Source organism: Parasteatoda tepidariorum, chromosome 12 (genome assembly GCF_982258835.1).
Source record: "Parasteatoda tepidariorum strain Cologne lab strain chromosome 12, Ptep-v5.0, whole genome shotgun sequence".
NCBI lineage: Eukaryota > Metazoa > Arthropoda > Arachnida > Araneae > Theridiidae > Parasteatoda > Parasteatoda tepidariorum.
In genome coordinates this window covers 49,561,547-49,580,618 of record NC_141766.1, presented here as the reverse complement: position 1 = coordinate 49,580,618, position 19,072 = coordinate 49,561,547, and the positions used below count along the sequence as shown (strand labels likewise).

The 19,072-nt window shown below is 28.7% G+C and overlaps 1 protein-coding gene across 4 annotated transcripts in view; it reads left to right on the top strand.

Moving 5' to 3' along the window:
• The window catches only part of LOC107455346 (atrial natriuretic peptide-converting enzyme), a 411,323-nt gene that overhangs the window by 318,405 nt on the left and 73,846 nt on the right, over positions 1-19,072 (top strand). For all 4 annotated transcript variants that reach the window (XM_071188087.2, XM_071188086.2, XM_071188085.2 and 1 more), the window contains 2 exons: positions 5,750-5,958; positions 17,248-17,277. In XM_071188087.2, coding sequence (XP_071044188.2) covers positions 5,750-5,958; positions 17,248-17,277 — 239 coding nt within the window. The remainder of the gene's footprint in view (positions 1-5,749; positions 5,959-17,247; positions 17,278-19,072) is intronic.

Below are 19,072 nucleotides of genomic sequence, written 5' to 3'. Positions count from 1 at the left end.
TCACTGGGCTTTTTCAAAATTCCAAATTGTCATGAATTATGCTTTGCACACTTCCATTACTCATCTCTGTTGTAGCACTAATTTCTCGAACTTTCCTTCGTCACTTGCGCTGAATTCTGCCGATCAAAATTTCAATAGAGTTGACAATTTCTTTTGTTAGAAATTTAATTATTATTTATTGTGCAACTGCATTAAAAACTTAAGACTCAGTTATGATATATGTTATTAAAAAAAAAGGAAAATAACTTACAAAGAACTAAGCGCTGCCAAACAATTATTTAGACTCTTCTACTGTTGCCATTAATATGAGAATAAAAATCGTCTGTGTTAGTAAGTAAGTATCATTTATATTTGATGTCATATACGTATGGCACCTATGTTTCATCTCGTAGGCAAAAGCATTAATTTATTCACTGCATTGCATAGCAATGTATTTCATGCAAAATTTGCAACTGACGGGTCAGGGATATATATATATATATATATATATCTGAAAAATATAAAATCTGATATAATATAAATCTAATCTAATAAATATAAAATCTGAACCATTTTCAATACCACTGAAGAAATAAAAATACTTTTTATTCAAACAAGACAAATATATTGGGTTATTTCACTGAAGAAATAGAAAAAGCGATGAGAACTCCACCCTAAGGGAATAAAACTAATCTGGAAATAAAGGCAAAATAGTAATCCCCTAATTGCAGTAAAACTTATGTATGATCCTCACAGTTCTTAGTGATTAAAGTAACATTTCATTAGTAAACTATACATGTAAACATAAAAATTGGTCACATAGGGTGAATTTGGTTTACTTTTTTTCCCCTTGATCTATCTTTTTGCCGTGAGACTCCTGGGAATGAAAGTTGTAAGAGCGTTCCTAGCTGCCTGCAGTAATACGATGTAGTATAGAACATCAATAAGCAGTAATTTATTTCAGAAAGACGTCAAAAAAAAACTTTATGGCCTAGATCGGTAGCCTTTCTTTTTTTTATTTAGGTTGTAACAATTTTGCCTCTTTGGTAAGGTATTTTTTTATTATAAGAATAATTTAAATAGATCATTTTTGAAATTACCATGGATACAAACCCTATTTTTGTACCTAAGTGTTCTTTAGTATAGGGACCTTTTTTGGGGACGATTCTTAAGCGAGGTTGACTTTGAATTAATGTTAAGGAAAATGTTGTTTGCTTCTTTTATTTCTCATCATTTAATGTGCGCTAAAAAGTTTTAATTATAATGCTATTTTTTAAAAGAAATTAATAACTTAAAATTCTGATATTGTGTTTTTGGAAAATGTTATAAAAACTCAAGATTATGTATGATAGGGATTTATTTTATTTATTATTTTCTTTATCAGTTTTTTTTAAAAAACCGACGTTTAAAAATCAAACCAAATTATAAAAGCATCATGACTTTCTTTATACCTTTCTAGTTAATTATTTTACATTTCATATTATTGATTCTAGCATACAACATATTTAAAAAACTATTAAAACTCGGGAGTAAAATCATCCTAATGAAATATTACATGAAATTAATAAAAATATAATTTCATAAGGGATAACAAAACGTTTCTAAGAAAATAATATTCTTTTAATTTGCAGTCTTCTATACAGAAATAATTCTTTTTCAGGGAAAAATAAACTTTTTATTAGAAAATGCTAATAAATCAGCTAAATCCATCTTTTTAATATTTTTATTCATTCACTGTAAAAGGATATTACACAAATATTCTCGCATTAATTGAATTGCAAAAATTAATGGCAAATTATTCCGGAAAGTTTTTATAAATATTCATATAAGTATCTAAAGAATGATTCCTTTTTTTCTTGACTCATATAATTAATTAATATTTGTTTTCCAAAAATGTGTTGCAAATGCGTATCAATGTCTGAAATATCTTAGCTTTAATTGTGAATGTTTAGAATATAATAAATATAATTGTATTCATATTAGTCACATTTATATAAAAAAAATGAGAAAATAATAATTTCTAATTGTTCCTGCACAGTGCATTGTAAGAATTTCAGGATCAAATTACGGTTAAATATACTGGCCTTTTAGGTGCATCATCCATTGCATTGGGTGCAAATCCATTCTATAGTAAAATATCACTATGTAATTTTTACCGTAATATTTATTTAGTTAGAGTGATTCAGTGATTTTACATTAATTTATTATTTCAAATTTACATCGGATTTCTTGTTCGGTAACATGTCCCGGTAATAAATAATGGAAATGGCATCAGCAAATTGAGTAACCGTACATTTTATCGTTATTTGATCTCGAAATTTTCACAGTGTGAAATCGCCCTAAACATTTTTTATTTTGATGCCTGACATAACAATTTAGAAAAAACTGAAAAATTTATCATTGTTTGAAATTCTTACAAAAAACTTTTTTTTTAAACTCTTTAAGAATCTTCACAAAAATTTTCATTATTTTACCATATTCTTTAAAAACCCTTTACATTATCAATTCTAACAAAATAGAAAAATATTTGACCAAAAAGAAAGCGATTTCAACTGAATACACATTTCTTTATCTTTTCAAAATTGCGCTTTTGACATCGAATCCTCTTCTAAAGCATCATTGCCAAAACTTTACCCCATTCGATGTTCACTGAATGCTAAGCAGATCTTCTCTGATAGTGACAGCTAAGTCTGAAGCATGTTCTATTTCAAGTATGTATCGTGGAAAAGTGCAGCTGTTACTAATGTCTTGCACGTGAAGATTCAATAGAGGGGCCTATTTCCAAAAGCACTTCATGCATAATGCATAAATATAGCCTTCTCCAGATTGAACAGTTACAAGACTTTATTGTCCTTTTGGGACGTTGACAGAAACAGGTCTCTTTAATAGGCATATGTCACATTTATTTCATCTTTAGTAGCTATAGCTATCTGAGATCAAAGCAGTCAATCAGTTCAGATATTCAGACATGTGCATATATCAGGCATTACTTTCCAAATAAGTTTCTTCGCCTTTCCATAATACAACAATCCTAGTATATTCATCATTGGTACCTCATTTACACGCATTCAAATATGAATTAGGATAAAAAGTGCGTAGCTAATATCACAATAGCTTGCTTTTCATTTAAAATTTTCTATGAATAGTACCTTTAACCTAGGATAGACAAAAGTACCTTTAACCCTTTGACGCAGATGGGACACCAGTGCCCCTTTTATATATTTTTTTGACACTCTAATTACAAAAATATATTTTGGTCTTTTTTAATTATGAAAAAATATATTAAAAATATATTTTGGTCTTTTTTAATTATGAAAAAATATATTAAAAATATATTTTGGTCTTTTTTAATTATGAAAAAATATATTAAAAATATATTTTGGTCTTTTTTAATTATGAAAAAATATATTAAAAATATATTTTGGTCTTTTTTAATTATGAAAAAATATAATTAAAATATATTTTAGTCTTTTTTATATATGTTACCAGTCTAAATATTTACTAAAAAGTCTGTTAGATTATCGGAATTATATTTGTACTAAAATATAAAACCCGAAAAAGTAGTTTGAATTTTTTTTTCATTAACATTCGAAAACTTATCTATAATTGTTTCTGTAAATTCAATTCTGATTTTCAATGCCGAATAACTGTTTCCGTTAGATCTAAATAACTGCAAATTTGAAGAAAAATTATTGTTTGGAAGTGAGTCGTGTTTGGAAGATTTTATCTTCAATACAGAAAATATGCTGTATTTTCTGCTTTAAAATGCGTGATATGCTTTCATGTTGTATTTCATAACCATAAATTATTAAAATGCTAGATATAATATTTTTCACTTATTTTGACCCAAGTTAATACAAAATAATGAATAAAAGTATGAAAAATAAATTTAAAAAATTCTGTTTTAAACGTATACTTCTACGTCCTTTTTTAGGAGCTGTTCTAAAAACAGATCAAAAGCTGGCAGTGAATATTTTTTGGAATTTTATTGATCGAAATTATTTTTAATTAAGCATTTTTATTTAAGTTTCTGATATTTGTTTGGTTGACAGTGTAGCCTATTTTTATTTTTAATTCTAAGTTCTAAGTTTTTTTTTCTTTTCTCAGAAGGAAAAAATCTAATTAGTTTAACTAATTTGTTTAAAGTTACAACGAAATCATAGTCACCAGAGGGTGTATCGATTTATCTATGCACCCTCCAAATCGATGTTTTTTCTTGAAATTTCATTCAGTTATTTAATAAAGATAATATTCAAATTGATATGAATGTAATGATTGATGTTAACAACCTCTTACGTAAGTAATCTTCACAATATTTCTTAAACCGGATTCTTGCAGGAAGTTATTTGTAAATACAGTCCTAATAATGTTTTTGTTAGCTTAAGTATGTAGCTTTATAATGTAACGGAATAATATAACGGAATCATGTAGGCGGAATAATAACGGCGGAATAATATAACGAACTCAAGAAAAATACAGCTTTTATTGCTTCTATACAAATATCATTCTAGAAGAATTGTATAAAAACCTTATAAAACAGGACATACAAGAAGAACAATAATCTGAATCCTTTCTTCGAAAAATATTTCTTAACATTTTCGTATGGTATTGCTGTCTTCTTTTTTCAACTACTTAACTTAATTATTTAACATTTAAATGAATGACATGACAAAAATTGCAGCACAATCAATAATACTTAATAATTTCAATGAGGTGAATCGGGTTCGAATCCCAGCAAGGACTGATTGATACGAATACCGCTTCCGGCTTGCGACCGACCACAGTGCTGACGTGAAACGTCCTCAGTTTTAGACGGATCATGGGTTAGAATCCCCTTGGCGTCAGGCTAGCCGTGGGAGGTTCTCGTGGTCTTCCTTTCCGTGTAACGCAAATGCAGGTTAGTTTCATCAAAAAAAAAATCCTTCAAGAAGGCAAATTTTTCCCAATACTTGATCCAAGAGTCCCCTTATCTTCAGGATTGGGTTCAAAATTACAAGGCTACGGAGTTGAACATTAGTAGTCGTAAACCCAAAATTGGGTCGACTGTTCAATATAAAAATACTTATTAACTAAGAAAAATACTTATTAACTTGGGTCGGGATATCCTAGTTGGAAAGGCGTTGGACTGGTGATCGTGAGAACGGGAGTTCGAATCCAGACGACCGAAGAATCTCGTGTATTGAAGGGCAACTGGTGCACGTTACATCCATCGGGGTCACAAAGTCTTCCAAGTTTTCCATATCAAGTCAATACCTCTGGGGGTACTGATCCAGGAGTTCCCTTGTCTTTAGGATTGGGTTTAAAATTATAAGGCTACGGAGTTCAACATTGGTAGTCGTAAACTTAAATTTGCGTCGGCTGTTCAACGACGGTTATAAAATAACATAAAATACTTATTAACATTTTGGGAAACTGATCTTTGACGGTGTTTACATGCATTCTCCGTGTTACATCGGTGCTCACTGAACCCCTTCGTGTTGAAGTTTGTAGATTAAGCAATTATTTAACTGTATATTTTTATGGTACTATGTATATTCGACTTGTTCGTTCCAGTTAGAAAGTAACATTGAAGATAAAAAGATAATAATAAAATAATTTTCCTTAATCAGAATCAAGCTTGAAACAAGCATTTCTGTATTGTTGCACAGACAAAAAGAACATTTAAATTATACTTTGTCACAATATTTCCTGTGTTTTTCTTACAGACAACTTTGTTATTAAAGTTTAGATAATCCACTTCTTTTGCTTATGATTTCTTTTTCTCTTTTAGAGGCCTGAGTATGGACGCTTTGCAACAACGTTCAGTTCCTTTTAGTGCAATCACTAACAGCAGTAGTTGTGGTACACCGAGTGAAAGTGGGGATAGTCATCAAATTAAATTTACCCACAAAGAAGGCTGCACACCAACTGCGTGTGCCTGTGTCATTCTTGCAGTTATATTTGTTTCTCTTGGAGCAGCAGCCGGAGTTTATTTTGGTGGTAAGTACTTTATTGCAATTTTAAGTAAATAATCCTGCAAAATTTATTCTGTTGCATGATATTTTTTTAATAAATCTAAGATAATAAAATCTAAATAATCTTGAAACACCAGAGGGAAAAAGAAAAAGAGGAAGACCTAGAACAAGTTAGTTAGATAGAGTATAAAAATTGTTAAAGGATCTGGAAGTTAATAATAGATGGAGAAATATAGCATCGAATAGATTTAAATAGGGTAAATTGACTGATACGTCCTTGGCCGGTAACCAGCTGTAGTGCCTAAGAAGAAGATACTTTCGTATCCCTGATTTCAAACCTGCAATTAGTTTTTCTCTCCAAATTATAGTCTTTTTAATGATATTTTTAACCTAATTTATGTCCAGATATGTAAGTTTAAAAATGTTACATATAACAGGAGGTAACGTAGCTGTAGCAACATAATTTTAGGGGAATTAAAAATAACCTATATATTAAAGTGACGTCATTCACTACTAGGGGCACGCTTCCATATTATAAACTGACTGGTTCTCCTTAAATCTGTTAGGGTCACAAAGTTCTCCAATTTCCTGCAATAAATCAATACCTTTGGGGGTACTGGATCGGGGATTGATCGTGCTCTAGTTCAGATCAAAATCACGATCTGCGAATGAATGGATGGTGTGTGAATGCGTCCTCTTTGTAAAACGTATGTATGTTGTCTCTAGAACATCTTCAGGGATGTTTCCCAGACCATCGCCTATAGGCCATTGCGCAGCTCTAGTGTGCCATAAATAGAAGTACCGTACCCTATTATGAATTATTTCTTCGTGTGATTATGAACAGGTCATGATATGAAAGCGTACCTAGTCATATAGGACAACATTTCCGGGCATGAATTCCTATGCAGACTTAATCCTGATGATGTGCCCTAACTCTCCCAGAAGACTTAAGACACATTTATGTCTTATGTCACATATAACTTCTGTCACATATAACGTTTTTAAACTTGTACATTTCGACAAAAATAGACTGTCATTTAAAACAAAATCCGCAGCTTAAGAAACAAAACTCAATTTAGATTTGATATCACCCCAAGCAATTTAAGCTATATTTGTATAAATGCTACAAAAAATTTGTTCCGCAGTGCTTACTCATTGTTTAAAAATGTTATAAATGACTTTTATTTCGAAGCAACCCTTTTACAAAGCAATAAATAACAAAAAAGCAAAATTTGAGCAATTTTTCTGCTTTTTCTCTCCTTAAAGTCAAGGCTTATATAAGAAATATACAATTTAATTGCTAATTACTAGGAGGGTAAATAAATTGTTTTTTTAAAATGAAAATTTTAATAAAAATGGAACTTCAGTTTTTATATTTTTAACAGTTTTGACATCTATTTACTAAGTATACGTCTATTTAATAAGTGTACGTCTGTTTAATAAGGTATGAAAATTTTAATAAATATATTATCAGCAACTAAGTCAGAGGCTAAAATTAACAGTTACTCATAGAAATATATGTATAATTGTTCTATAGCTTTTCTCATAAGAAACGCCATCTGGTGACAGATTTTGCAATAGATTTTCAAACTTAAGGAGAATGGCAGCTTTCATTAAGAGTAAACCGTACACTTATACCTTTTTTACTTTTTCTTTAAATATTTACTATTTATGGGTCGTGACACTCGGTTAATTAAAGAATTTAGAAACCTTTTTCAATGTTCTTCAAAATTCTAATAATTGAACATATTTTATATTACACATTTTTTTTTAATGTTACAAATGCAAAAGTATCATTCATAAATGGTGTCACTCTTGAAGGGAATCGAGGTTTCCTTAATTTATTTTCAGTTTACGAAAGTCCCGCAGTGGACTGATCGTTAAGGCACGGTACCCAGCAGATTACGAAAGTCAAGCATCACTGGCTACGGTCAGTGTGCGGGTGGGTGACCACTTGGATCAGTCTGCGTAGGGACCGAGGGTGATCGGTATTGGTCCTCGTTAAACTGTTCTACCGTAAAGTGCTCGACTTCGCGCGCAGGTCGTCGGGCTACCGAAGCGGGGCTGCCATCCCCTTCGCAGAGGATCAAAATTGTGATGGCATGTCATCGGATCATTCTCCGGGATGTTTCCCAGACCGTCGCCAATAGCCCATTGTGCAGCTCTAGTGCGACGTAAATTAACAACAACAGTTTACGACAAGGGTGAGAAAGAGAGGTTATATTAAGAAATGTAATATTGCGCATTTTTGTTAATATTAAAACATTTAAAATCAAGAGATTAAATATCTTTTTTATATAATTATTTCTTCTTCCATTTTTCTTCAAAATAAATATACATCCAACCAATATTGCTGTTATGCACACAAATGTCAATAAACCGCGTATTTAAACCTCGTTTGTACTTATCACTTTTTAAGAGTAACATTCTTATGTATGTACGCGGATATTTTCTTAGATTTTTATACTTTAAGACTAGAAAAATGTTCATTCCTTTCAAATAACTAATCTTTGTTATTTCTTCTTTGTGATCAAAAAAAAGTATATATATAAATATATATATATATATATATATATATATATATATATATATATATATATATATATATATATATATATATATATATATATATATATATATATATAATATTAATACTGCATCTAAATTCTTTGAAAATATTATATGAAAAATGAAAAATAGAATGCTATACAAGTGTATTAAATGTAACTTTCTAATCAAAAGAAATCATATCAACAATTTAAACAGATTAAATAATATAGTTAACAAAACTTTAGTGATTGTGAAAGAATATTTTTATTATAGTTATTATTTTGAATAAGTTATTAATTTGAAGTTGAGTTATTAATTTGAAGCCATATTTAATTTTGAGTAATCTATAGTAATAAAAAATTCTCATAAATTATCATTGAAAAATGTCGGAATTAAAATGCAGTTTTCCCTTTTTCTCATAAGATCCTTTTCAAAGTTATATTATTTGCAATTATAAATATTTATGAAAGGCTCTTTTAATTCCAACTTCCTTTACAAACTTTTTTTTAAATTACACAGAAACATAAAGCACGTACAAAAACAAACTTCTTCATGTATATTTCGTTTGAGGTATTTTTACATTAATTTTCATTCCAACTCTTTTAAATTTGTGTATTCCTTTTAACTTTTACAAACTAGTTCTAAGCATACTACTTTCGAGCTTTGCATTTGCTAAGAAAATTGGAATTTTTAATAAAGTTCTCTATCCGTAAATTTAATGTCTCCTTTTTGTTTTCGATTTTAAAATGTCTAACATGATTTTGAGAAAAATGGGTACATACATGTAAAATCTTTCTTTGATAATGGAGTAGTGAATGTTTAGGTTTAGAAAAAAAAAGACATGCATTTTTATCCTTGTTTCTAATGATTGTTTTAAAGATCTATGTTTTAAAATAAAGACTTTTTTACAAATTTGATTTCTCAGGAACTTTTCAGTCGATTTCACTCAAATTTTGTTTTTTGCCATTTAAAATTTTTTTAAATAATGTAAAAAAACTGTGTACTTTTCAATTCGAAAGTTTGTCAACTATTATTAAATAAGAAAAATAAGAAAATGAAAATATTTACTGAATTATATAACTTTTATAACTACGTGCAAAAAACGTGCGAAAACTTCAATATTTTTCAAGGTTCTGACAAACATATTTATAGCACTATTGCAGTGTTTCCCAAAGTGTGGTACGCGTACCCCCAGGCGTACGGGAACAGTTTAGTAGGGGTACGCGCTCTTATACGAAATATCTTGCAAGAAAATAAAATTTCAAAATTTTTTATTTAAAAACAAAGCTAGCCATGAACATTTACCATTACGTATTTTTCTATTGGCTATTTTTTGCGCTGAGTTAACATTTAATAATTAGTGGTGTCAACAGCCAGTTGTGATTTTTAACTTTTGTGTAATTTTTTTATAGTAAAAAAATACATTCATTTTTTTATTAGTGATACACAGAATTACGAAAATTTTAGAAAGGGTACACTAAAGTCATATGTTTGGAAAACACTGATCTATAGGTTTAAAATGTATTTCTTATTGGAGTTATACTTTATCAACAATTGTAAAACTTTGAGAAAATGTTCCTTTAACTAATTCCAAGTCTATAACTCATATTTCCTTGGTTTATAAATTCGGATTCAAAAATTACTACATTAAACACTTAACACTTTTGTGCCCTTATTGATTATCCAGTGTTAGTAGAATCAGATAAACGTGGCATAAATGACTTGGTATTAAATTTTTAACAAATTACTTTTTTAGTTTCTTTCCTATAAACAAAAAAAAGCAAAGGAAATAAATTTATTATCGATTGAACGTGAAATTTACTGCCTTAGGTATTAATAATTTTAAAGATATACGCTTATAAAAAACTATAATCGTTTCAAAAGACCTTTTTGAGCTGTAAACGTTAAAAATTTGCATAATTGCTTAGTATATTTATCAGGGCTAGAATTTCTTCACCGTTTTTTACTATGAGAAGTTTAGGTAATTTGAACAATTTAGAAATATCTCAGCGAGCACTGATAAATGAGATCCTTAAATTATTTCAGAATTATTTTTTTTCTCCATAATGCAGAATTTTTTTGTACTGTGGAGCTACGCAAAATGTATACAAAAGATAATTGCAAAGTAAATTAAAAAAATGAATGGCAATTAAAAAAAATGAAACAATTAAAAAATCGAGGTGTCTTTTTTTTTGTTGACACAACTAAAAATATTACACTTCAGTATAAAAAAAGTTTGTCTTCGTATTTTAATACAAATATTCATGCTTAATCATTTTTTTGTTGTTATTAGTGTGTAAAAAATTTAAAGATTTATTTTGCATTAGAATTTGATTTATTTTTATTTTTTGAGTTGTGAATTTAAAAAAATCATACACAGGGAAATTCTGTTAAAATTTCTGTAATGTATGATACTAATATTTCTGGTGAAATTAAACAATAATTCTGTTTACTTATAACAAAATATACGCTATTTGAACTATTCAATTTGTAATTGTTCCGTTCATATGGCAACTATTTACCAGAAATTCTGTTTTTCAAAATTATAGTTCTTATTATCACTCATTTATAGAAAAATGACCAAATAAATGGTTTTTATGCCGTGCTGTAAAGTATCATGATAAAACTACCAAATTTTACCACATTTACGAAACCTTATCAAAATCATTGCCAGGGTGCATTTGGTAAACATTAAGAAGATTTTGATGTTACAAGATTTGGTATGGCATACTCTGGCAGTTTTAACCATATTTTCTTTTTCAGCGTTATTTTTTAAAGTAGTTGTTGATCATCGTTTTGAAGTTGTTAATAAACAGAACTACATCTTATTTATAGTTTTAACTAAGATAACATAATATATTCAAATAATCAATAAGTATAATCAAATAATTTACATAATCAAAAATAATTAAATGTATTTTTCTCAATAATGAAATATATTGCATTACATTGTATTGTATATATTGTATTGCATATATTATATTGTATATATTGTCTCAATAAAGAAATATATTGTACTCAATAATGAAATATATTTTGTGTCATTAAAGAAAGCACAATGAAACTTTTAAAGTTCATATTTATACAAAATATAAAATACCTCTATGCGAATAATTGATGTTTAAAGGTTAATATTTAAAAAAAAATCCAATAAATTTATGCATATACATTTATTTTCGCTTTCCTAATATTTCTATTTTAAAACATGTTATTAAGCGACTCCTGAAAATAGCTTTAAGAAAATTACTTTTAAAAGGTCTGAAAGTTTAATTTTCTGAAGTATTGGCGTAGGCAGTTTTAGGTAGAAAATTATTATGAAAACAAAGAAAGTGTTACAAGTTATTTCCCTTATTGCTCCGTGTCACCATTTTAGCCCATTCCAAACATTTCAATTTCGTTTCTCGAACCTTATTAATTTCGAGAATCTCGGTCTCTTGTTGCAGATGTTCAATTTCAGTTCTCGAAATATTTGACGCTTAATAATCTAAACTTCATTTCAGCGAAATTATTCCTTTAATAGGAATTGTTCTGTTCGAAATATCTTGTTTTGTTAAGATATGCTTTGTTGGTAGATATTTTCATAGCTGTTGCCCCTAGAGAACCAAGCGGTGGAAAATACTGGTTATAAAGTCAACGAAGAGCAAAGTTGTATTTTTGTAAATTTAATTTCTGCGAACTCCTAGCTGAGATGTCTATATGTTGTTTGTATATAGTTTCGTGCATTCAATTTAAGAGGTTAGAAATCTATGCAGTTTATGAATACTAAAATAATAATTTCAACTTTGCCACTTAATGATTAGTTTAGTTATCACAATAAAATTATCTGTTTCTGCGTGAAAGATAAAAAAGTTTAAAACACTAAATTTTCATACAATAAAATAATTTATAATGCTATCCAGATAGCAGGCATCCTTACGGCAAACTTTGTATTTTCGTATTCATTTGGTTGGCGTTAAAGGGTTGACTAATTAATCCTTTTTTAAACTTAGTAGAAAAACTAGCATACCAAGCTTCTTTCCTTGATATAACGGCATGCAAAAATTTTAAAAAATAAATTGTACTCTAAACCTTGCTTTTTTTTTTGAGCCGCGATGGCTCAGGGGATAGAGCCTTCCAATTAGGTGAACCGGGTTCGATTTCCAGACAAGGCTGGTCGATACGAATTCCTCAATGGATCATAGGTTAGAGTCCCCTTGTCGTCAGGCTAACCGTGGGAGGCTCTCCTGGTCTCCCTCTCCATGTAACGCAAATGCGGGTTAGTTCCATCAAAAAATCTTCAACGAAAGCAAATTTCTCCCAATACTTGATCCAGAAGTTCCCTTGTCTTCTAGTTTGAGTTCAAAATTACAAGGCTACTGAGTTGAACTTTAGTAGTCGTAATCCCACAAGCATTGGGTCGGCTGTTCAACGACGGTCATAAAATAAAATAAAATAAAATCTAGTTTTTGTCTTTTTTTCATTCTAGCTATGCCCGGGCTCTCGAATTCAACATTTATTTTCTGTTCGGGCCAACTTTCACTTTTGAAGTGTTAAAGAAGTTACATAAACGCCTTTTTAAATAAGCCTTGTTTCAGTGATGGCCTTAAAATCTAAAATAAACCTTGAGAAGGTGAACTTTTTGAAAACACTTTCTACTCTTGATTGGCGATAGATGATTCATCCTCAGTTTCAGTAAGTGTTTCTAGCCTTATTTTGTAGAGGCAGATTCAATCGCGATATGAAAGGGTTGTTCATGTTAACATTGTTCAAGTTGTTGTTAACATTGCTTCAAGGCTGCATGGTTTACTCGCAAAACAATTTTAAAGATAGTTGGGCTCTGTAATAAAGGTTTATGTTGACAATAAAATCAACCTTAGAATGCTATCTGGATGAATATTGTCGGACAATAAGAAACCTTATCGCAAACGTTGTATTTTCTTAAACCTTCTGCAAATCGTTGAAGTTTCTTATAACTATAAGAACAATAAGAGTGACTGGTTGATTATAAGAGACTGGTAGCTATCTGGGTTATGATCAATACTTATTGACTACTAAAATTAGTTTAAACTGTATAATTAATGATAAGTTTATTAATCATAGTATATTATATTACTGCAGTTCATAGTTATTCCAAATCAAATAATTTGGAATTCTAAAAAATAAATTTTAAAAATATTCAACTATATTTGAACTAAAAATTCATATAAACGCGTTTAGTCCAAGCATTTAATAAAATATTTATACCCATACTTAGCTGAAAAAGTGGGCATTAACATTTTTATATTGATGTGACAACTCTTTGAAGACCTTTATCACATATATGCGATTCTCCCTTCATAGCCTATGATATTATATATGAAACTGGGCTTTTTCACTGCAATGCACAGTGGGCAGAAGACCATGATCTTTGGCCAAAAGTCAAAATTAAATTTTCAACTAAAATATGTGTAGGCAGTTTTAATATCGCCCAAATTAAGTATTCATAATCATTCCGAACATTACAATTTACTTTTTTGGACCGACAAGAGTACAATGTAGTGAATAATATGTTAAAATTTTTATTTTAAATTTAACTTTTAAATTTATATTTCAGAAATATACGAGTATATAGGAATTTCACCTTACTGTTGCATTTTTATCAGAGTAATTAGTCTGAAATTATAGTAAAATTTTTCAATTTATTGGATTAGTTAATAATCTTGACAAACTTATAGTTTATATCTTATCATTTGACATTTTACAATGTTGGAATCACTTTCGAAACTTATCTACAAAAGTTCCACAAGGTAATTAGCTGAATTTTTTTTGTAGTCTTCTTTGATGTTTCTTCTTTCGAGAAAACCTGCCCCATTTTGCCCATATTGCAAAGGTGAACTAAATATACCGAAAAACGAAAATTATGCTTCTTTTTCATGCTTTCGCGTTATTTTGAAATTAATTCTCGCTATTTTGTAATATTACTTTGGAAATATAATTTGCTTTTCATTTTTAATATGAAATTAAGAAAATTACTATATTTTCTTTGCTATATTTAATTATTTAAACATACTATATTATTTTTTTTTATTTTTGCTCGCCATATTTCACTCACCATTTTGTTTTTTTGTTTTTTTAATTTTTAGTGTATTTCAAAGTTTCAACTATGAATTCAATTTACCTTGCACATAAAAACCCCCAAATTTTGAAACAAATTTTATCGAAATACTAATTTTGGCCACGAAACCTTGGATGCTGGCCCACTGTGCAATGGCCTAAAATCTCCTTGCAGTACTCCCATATACGTACTCTTTAATACGCGTAAGTACTCTCTAGTACGTATAAACTCGGCCGCCTGTCCGACTAGACAAAATAGAACATAGATACATGATTCAGATGGGAATGAAAACATTTGTATTTTTTGAGTATATGCAACTCATATTAATTTCCTACCTCTTCAAAATATATTCCAGGAATTGAATACCAGAGTCACAAATCCTTATTTTTTTTTTTTTTTTTCCCGAAGTGGGAACGTTTGCACCAGATGTGATAATTAGAGGAAGCAAGTTTAAGGTTATGCGAAATTGTTATATGCAGAATTTAAAGAAGGTTTTAAATATACGAATCTTAAGATGGATTTATATGATTTCGCAGAAAATTGTCCCAGGAGTTTCAAATCAAATTGAAACTATCTTCAAAATTTATCTATTTTGTCACATACTAACAATGTAAATTATAATTTTCTCCAATTGCTACTATCTACAGTGTTGGTCAAAACTACAAAACGTGTCGCGATACTTATTTACGCAAAACATAACTTTATCTTTATAATTATTAAATGAGTGTTAAAGATTAAGTTTACTCGAATTAATTCAGAGGACTATCTCAAGAGGACTATCTTAACTGAAGAAAATAGACAAAATATTTTACGAAGAAAATATTACTTTTTAATAAAATGGCGTGACTGTTTTTAAAGAACATCTGAAAAAATCCATAAACTCTTAAAAAAGCATTATATTGAAAAAAATTTATTTTCTACATCTAGATTTTAAAAAAATGTTTGTTTGAAACAAACATAAGAGGAATAAAAAAAAATTGAATTATTTGAGCTTTAAAACCTCATGATTCCTAAAAAAAGATATATTTTTTAGATATTTTTGTTTCATTGTACCATTTGGACCATGCGCGATTAAACCTATATTTAGTTTTCTAACATAGCACGGCAAATTTGTAAAATTAAAATATTAATTCAGAAGCTCTTAAGGAATAATTACAAAAATTTATTTATTTAAGCTATTGTAAATGCTTATTTTTTTCAAACTTTATTCATAACAAAACCAGTTAAGATTATGCTATAGTGAAAAGTACATTTTTCAAGTAAGTCTTATGAATTTCAGCTGTGAATTCTGAACGAAAAATGCAAACCACACATACATTTTTATGGGCACTCATCGAAATAATCCGTGAAGCGAAATCCAGCAAGCAAGCGTAGTGGATTTTATTACAATCAATGTCTCAACTATTTTATTTGTTATTACAAAAAATAAAATTGAGGAAAGTACTAAATGTTCATTTTTTGTTCCTGCTTTAACTTTAATTATATCTAGTGATGTCTACTTGAAAAGATTGTTTTTATTGTTAAGAAAGTAAAAAAATTGAAAGCAAAAGGGTTATATGATGGCATCTTTTTTGTCTACTTTCCTAAATGGCTGTATACTGTGATAAAAGAAAGGTGTTCCCTAAAGACCGCCTTAAATATGTATTTTTAAAATCGTTATCAAAACGAAAATGAAGAAATTATACTCATTTGTGTCACAAATTAATGTTTCACCATCGAAAAGGAAAAACAATATTCGATGTATTACAATAGAGGAAGGAAGATATGATAAACATCAAAGCAGGTTCAACTTTTGGTTGCAGTTTGAAAACAGGTTATAATTTGAAACTTGAAGATATAACTAATAATCATCTTCTCTATGTGTAATCCAACTATCAAACCTCTCTTGTTTAATAATTCCGCCTTCCTCTACAATGATTTGTCAAAATTCGAAATTTTAAATTTTGTTACAAATTAATAAATATTAATTTGCAACCCTTAAAGTATATACTTTGTTTTTATTTTTGATAAGAATTCGAAAGAAAAATGCATATTAAGAACAGTCTTAAAGGAAAACCCTATATAACTGCATTTGAAGCTGAAATAGTCAAAGAATAGCATTTATAAAGTGATAGATAACAAAAGAAAATTCTCATTTTGTTTAAAATAGTGCGCTATAATTTTCTTTTTTTTAGTAAATAGTTATTTTTGATCTGATAGTTAACAAAAATAAATATTCACTTTTTTTAAACATTCATGCACAATCAATCTTTTAGAAAAGGGAGATTTTTATTCAGATAAAGGGAAATATTCACGTTAATTAAGCAATCGTGCATTATCAATTGTTTAGTAAAATGACATTTTTGAATGGATATTAATGGGATGAATAGTTAACATTATAAAAAGAGAGTTTTTAATGGGATTTAAAAATTCTCTATTTTTTTCGAAGTAAAATAAAACAATACATTTACAATATTTGTATTTATGTGTTTTAGTCAAACATCACAAAGAAAAGAATAGTTTACTTCAAGGAAAAATAATTTTCAACGCATATAAACTACAAGATTTTATCTAAATAAAACTTAAAACTATTGTGTTGTTATTTGATATTCAAAAAAGATTTTACTGTCATTTAAATTGTTTGCAAAAATTCTTATTGAGAAATATTTGTGAATAAATTAAATTTATTTAATTTTCCTTTTTCCTTTTCAGTGCAATTTTTAGACATGGGAAAAAGAAGCGGTAAGTAGTTTTTGTTTAAATCGTTCAATTATTCATTTAAAATAATTTTCTAACTAAATGTTTTTCTTGCTTCCAATAAACGCTTAGTGCAAGCCAAAAATTAGGAACATAATTTTTTATCTTTGAATTGTTATTCTAGGACATTTGAAATCACGTAAAAAGTTCTTTTTAGAGCTTCGTTACTATAATCTAATAAGGGCAAGAATATTCTACATTTATGATTTATGAGCTACATATTCACTTGAAGAAATCAATAAGGAATAAACTATCTAGTAGAAAAATATAAAATATTCGTACTTTCTGGTTGTCAGGAATTTGAAGCTTTTTTCTTCATGAACATTTTTTTGGCAAAAATTATTATTTTATTTTTAAAAATAAGTTATGATAACCTGCATCTAACGTAGAGTATCTTTTCTTATTGTCTCGATAAATTATTTTTTCAAATTTAAAAAAAATAAATTTTCAATTTTTTTTTAAAAATATTCTACTTAGTAAAAAATGGGTACTCAAATCGTAAGAGTTAACCTAAAGGAAATAAAATGAGTACTGTTCAATTTTTAATTGCTGAAAGTTCTTTTTTTCATTTTATTTATTTAATTTTTTTATTTGTTCAAAATTTTCGAAATTCGCGTATTTGCTTTCCTTCTGCAAGAGTTTCCAAAACAAAATCTGTGTTTGGTTAAAGTTCACAAAGTGGAAAACAATCTTCAATGTCATAAAGTTGAGAACATTGAATGTTGAAATATATTTTTATAAGATAATAAAAGTTGTCAACAGTGAGCCAATAAAGAAAAGCTATCTAGAAATTCCAACAAGACCGAAATTTTATCTCAATATTTTCATTGGCTCTATCACTGCTGCTTTTCGGACACACCCTATTTCAGTGTTTGGGAATGATGTCTTTTATTTTCTATTTTATTTTTTGAAGAGTATTTTTTCTGTTTTTATAGCCACGGTTTGCAATAAAATCCTTTCGAGTATGAAACAATCTACTCTCGGTTCGTTATAAATATTTTACCGTTTTATGGTTTACAACGCACTTACAATAACTCAAATATTTTTGATTCAATTAAATCAGTGTTTCCCAAACTTATGTCACCTGTGTACCCTTTCTAAATTTTTCGTAACGCTGTGTGCCACTAAGAAAATGAATGTAATTTTTACTGTTAAAAAAATGCTCAAAAGTTAAAAATCACAACTGGCTGTTGACACCCCTAATTATTAACTGTTGACTTTGCAAAAAATAGCCAATAGAAAAATACGTAATCGTAAATTTTCATGGCTAGCTTTGTTTCTAAATAAAATTTTGTGAAATTTTCGTTTGTTGCAAGATATTTCGCAAAAGAACGCGTACCCCCGCTAAACTGTTCCTGTAGCCCTGGGGGTACGCGTGCCACACTTTGGGAAACACTGAATTAAATAGTCGCAAGGGCAATTTTTTGCTTTATAAAAATATAACAATAATTTATTTTCTTAAAATATTCATTGAACATCTGCTGCATTTGAATTCAAATAAAACGTTTAAGATCAAAAACAAATCAATACATTCCATTCGTTTAAAATATTTTAAGATAAATAAGCAAAAAGGGGAAATTAAAATTGCCTATCTTCTGACGAAACTATAGGGACCATATTTTTCAAATTTCAATTTTTTGTACCACTGAAATTGAAAATTTGTATTTTATGATGCGTCATTGCGGCGGCCACTATATAAAGCTTCCTAACTCTCCCTGGATTGGCATGTGCAACTATGGAGATTAGAGCATCCTGCTATGAACCCGGAGATCCTAGATTC